Raw genomic sequence first — 2,500 nt, 5'->3', positions numbered from 1 at the left:
AAAAAACCAGATTCCGTAAACAACATAGAGGAAGAATGAAAGGAATATCCTCTCGAGGTAATCATATTTGCTTCGGTAGATATGCTCTTCAAGCACTTGAACCCACTTGGATCACATCTAGACAAATAGAAGCAGGGCGGCGAGCAATGTCACGAAATGCCCGCCGCGGTGGAAAAATATGGGTACGCATATTTCCAGACAAGCCGGTTACAGTAAGACCTACAGAGACACGTATGGGGTCAGGAAAAGGATCTCCCGAATATTGGGTAGCTGTCGTTAAACCCGGTAGAATACTTTATGAAATGGGCGGAGTCACAGAAAATATAGCCAGAAAGGCTATTACAATAGCAGCATCCAAAATGCCTATACGAACTCAATTCATTATTTCGGCATAATAATTAGAACCAAAGGAAAGAGGTCTTTGGGATGAAAAAAAAACAATTGCAATTGTAGGTTTCTTTTTTTTTTTTTTGATACACAATATTTCTTTTTTTTTTTTTTTACTTCGCCCTTTGCACTGAAAGAACAGAGAAAAAAAAAATGATATGATTCAACCTCAAACCCATTTGAATGTAGCCGATAACAGCGGGGCCCGCGAATTGATGTGTATTCGAATCATAGGAACTAGTAATCGACGATATGCCTATATTGGTGACGTTATTGTTGCTGTAATCAAGGAAGCAGTACCAAATACACCGTTAGAAAGATCAGAAGTGATCAGAGCTGTAATCGTACGTACTTGTAAAGAACTCAAACGTAACAACGGTATGATAATACAATATGATGATAATGCTGCAGTTGTCATTGATCAAGAAGGAAATCCAAAAGGAACTCGAATTTTTGGTGCAATTGCTCGGGAATTGAGACAGTTAAATTTCACTAAAATAGTTTCATTAGCACCCGAAGTATTATAAGACGAGACTATGATATATTTATAGTATTTGAATGAAATAGATTAATTAATAGATTGATTATATCTCACGCATATACCTTTTCTTTTGTAATTATTATACAAAAAAGATTCTAATTATTATTAAAAAATCAAAAAATATTTAAAAATTCAATAATTCATAAAAAAAAAATATCAATATTCAATAGAAAATTTCAATATAAATATAAAAATCAATAAAAAAAAAATAGAAAATCTCATTAATTAATAAAAAAAAAAACTCAGTAATGTAATATTAATATTTAATATTATATTAAAGATTAATATTTAATATTATATTAAAGTAATATTAATAAATTTTTAATAATTTTAATTCATTTTAATAATTAATAAAAAAGCATGTTGATTATATCAAAAGTCAAGGGCAACAATCATTTTAGTTTATCATGGGTAAGGACACCATTGCTGACATAATAACCTCTATACGAAATGCTGACATGAATAGAAAAGGGACGGTTCGAATACCATCTACTAACATCACCGAAAACATTGTTACAATACTTTTTCGAGAAGGTTTTATTGAAAACGTGAGAAAACATAGGGAAAGCAACAAATATTTTTTAGTTTTAACTCTACGGCATAGAAGAAATAGGAAAGGGTCATATAAAACTATTTTGAATTTAAAACGAATCAGTAGACCTGGTCTACGAATCTATTCTAATTATCAACGAATTCCTAGAATTTTAGGAGGGATGGGCATTGTAATTCTTTCTACTTCTCGAGGTATAATGACAGATCGAGAGGCTCGATTAGAAAGAATCGGCGGAGAAATTTTATGTTATATATGGTAATCTTTCTGATATCCGAATTCTATGAGAAACTTACATACATTTTTGTGAAAAAAGAGAGAGAAAAAGCGGGTTTCTAATATCACTCCACATACATTAGTGAATACGGGAAAGGGGTTTTAACTGCAATAGAAATAAAATCATGAGGGTTTAATTACTGAATCACTTCCCAATGGTATGTTCCAGGTTCGTTCCTATAATGAAAATAAGATTCCAGATAATGAAAATATAGATTCTAGGTGGTCATGTTTCCGGAAGAATTCGACATAGTTTTATACGGATACTACCGGGAGATAAAGTAAAAAATAGAAGTAAATCATTTTGCTTCAAGCGGATAGACTCCGGAACACAAATTCGAATGATTATACTGTTTTTCACCCTCAACATTCTTTTTTTTATGGCGATACAATTAGAAGTTAAAAATTTCAGGAAACCCTATTCTCTTCCAATAAAAAAATTCGGAATTCAGTTAAGGAATAACAAATATGAAAATAAGAGCCTCCGTTCGTAAAATTTGTGAAAAATGTCGACTGATTCGTAGACGCGGACGAATTATAGTAATTTGTTCCAATCCAAGACATAAACAAAGACAAGGATAATCTTTCCAAAAAACAAATCAAAAAAACAAACAAAAAAGGGGGGCTTGACCGGATGCACAAAAAAAATAAAAAAAAAAAATGAAAAAATCGAAAAATAGAAAGGGTCCGCTTTTGACATGAAATGGATATATCCATATATCTCTGACTTATATTTATGAGATAAT

The 2,500-nt window shown here is 31.4% G+C and overlaps 4 protein-coding genes across 4 annotated transcripts in view, besides 1 other annotated feature; all 4 read left to right on the top strand. All coding sequences in view use genetic code 11, as the record gives it.

Moving 5' to 3' along the window:
- The window catches only part of rpl16 (ribosomal protein L16), a 1,581-nt gene extending 1,186 nt beyond the window's left edge, over positions 1-395 (top strand). Inside the window, exon 2 of the mRNA in view lies at positions 1-395. This exon is cut by the window's left edge and continues 4 nt beyond it. Coding sequence (YP_009870999.1) covers positions 1-395 — 395 coding nt within the window.
- Positions 1-2,500: part of a sequence feature (LSC) that runs on past both edges of the window.
- On the top strand, positions 546-914 carry rpl14 (ribosomal protein L14). Its single transcript has one exon. The coding sequence runs from the start codon at positions 546-548 to the stop codon at positions 912-914; it is 369 nt and encodes a 122-aa protein (YP_009870998.1).
- On the top strand, positions 1,336-1,740 carry rps8 (ribosomal protein S8). Its single transcript has one exon. It carries the CDS (start codon positions 1,336-1,338, stop codon positions 1,738-1,740), a length of 405 nt encoding a protein of 134 aa, YP_009870997.1.
- On the top strand, positions 2,223-2,336 carry rpl36 (ribosomal protein L36). The gene has a single exon. It carries the CDS (start codon positions 2,223-2,225, stop codon positions 2,334-2,336), a length of 114 nt encoding a protein of 37 aa, YP_009870996.1.

This window comes from Prosopis cineraria, chloroplast (assembly GCF_029017545.1).
Source record: "Prosopis cineraria chloroplast, complete genome".
In the NCBI taxonomy this organism is placed as follows: Eukaryota; Viridiplantae; Streptophyta; class Magnoliopsida; order Fabales; family Fabaceae; genus Prosopis; species Prosopis cineraria.
Note: the sequence above shows the minus strand (reverse complement) of the source record. Positions and strands in the feature narration are given on the sequence as shown.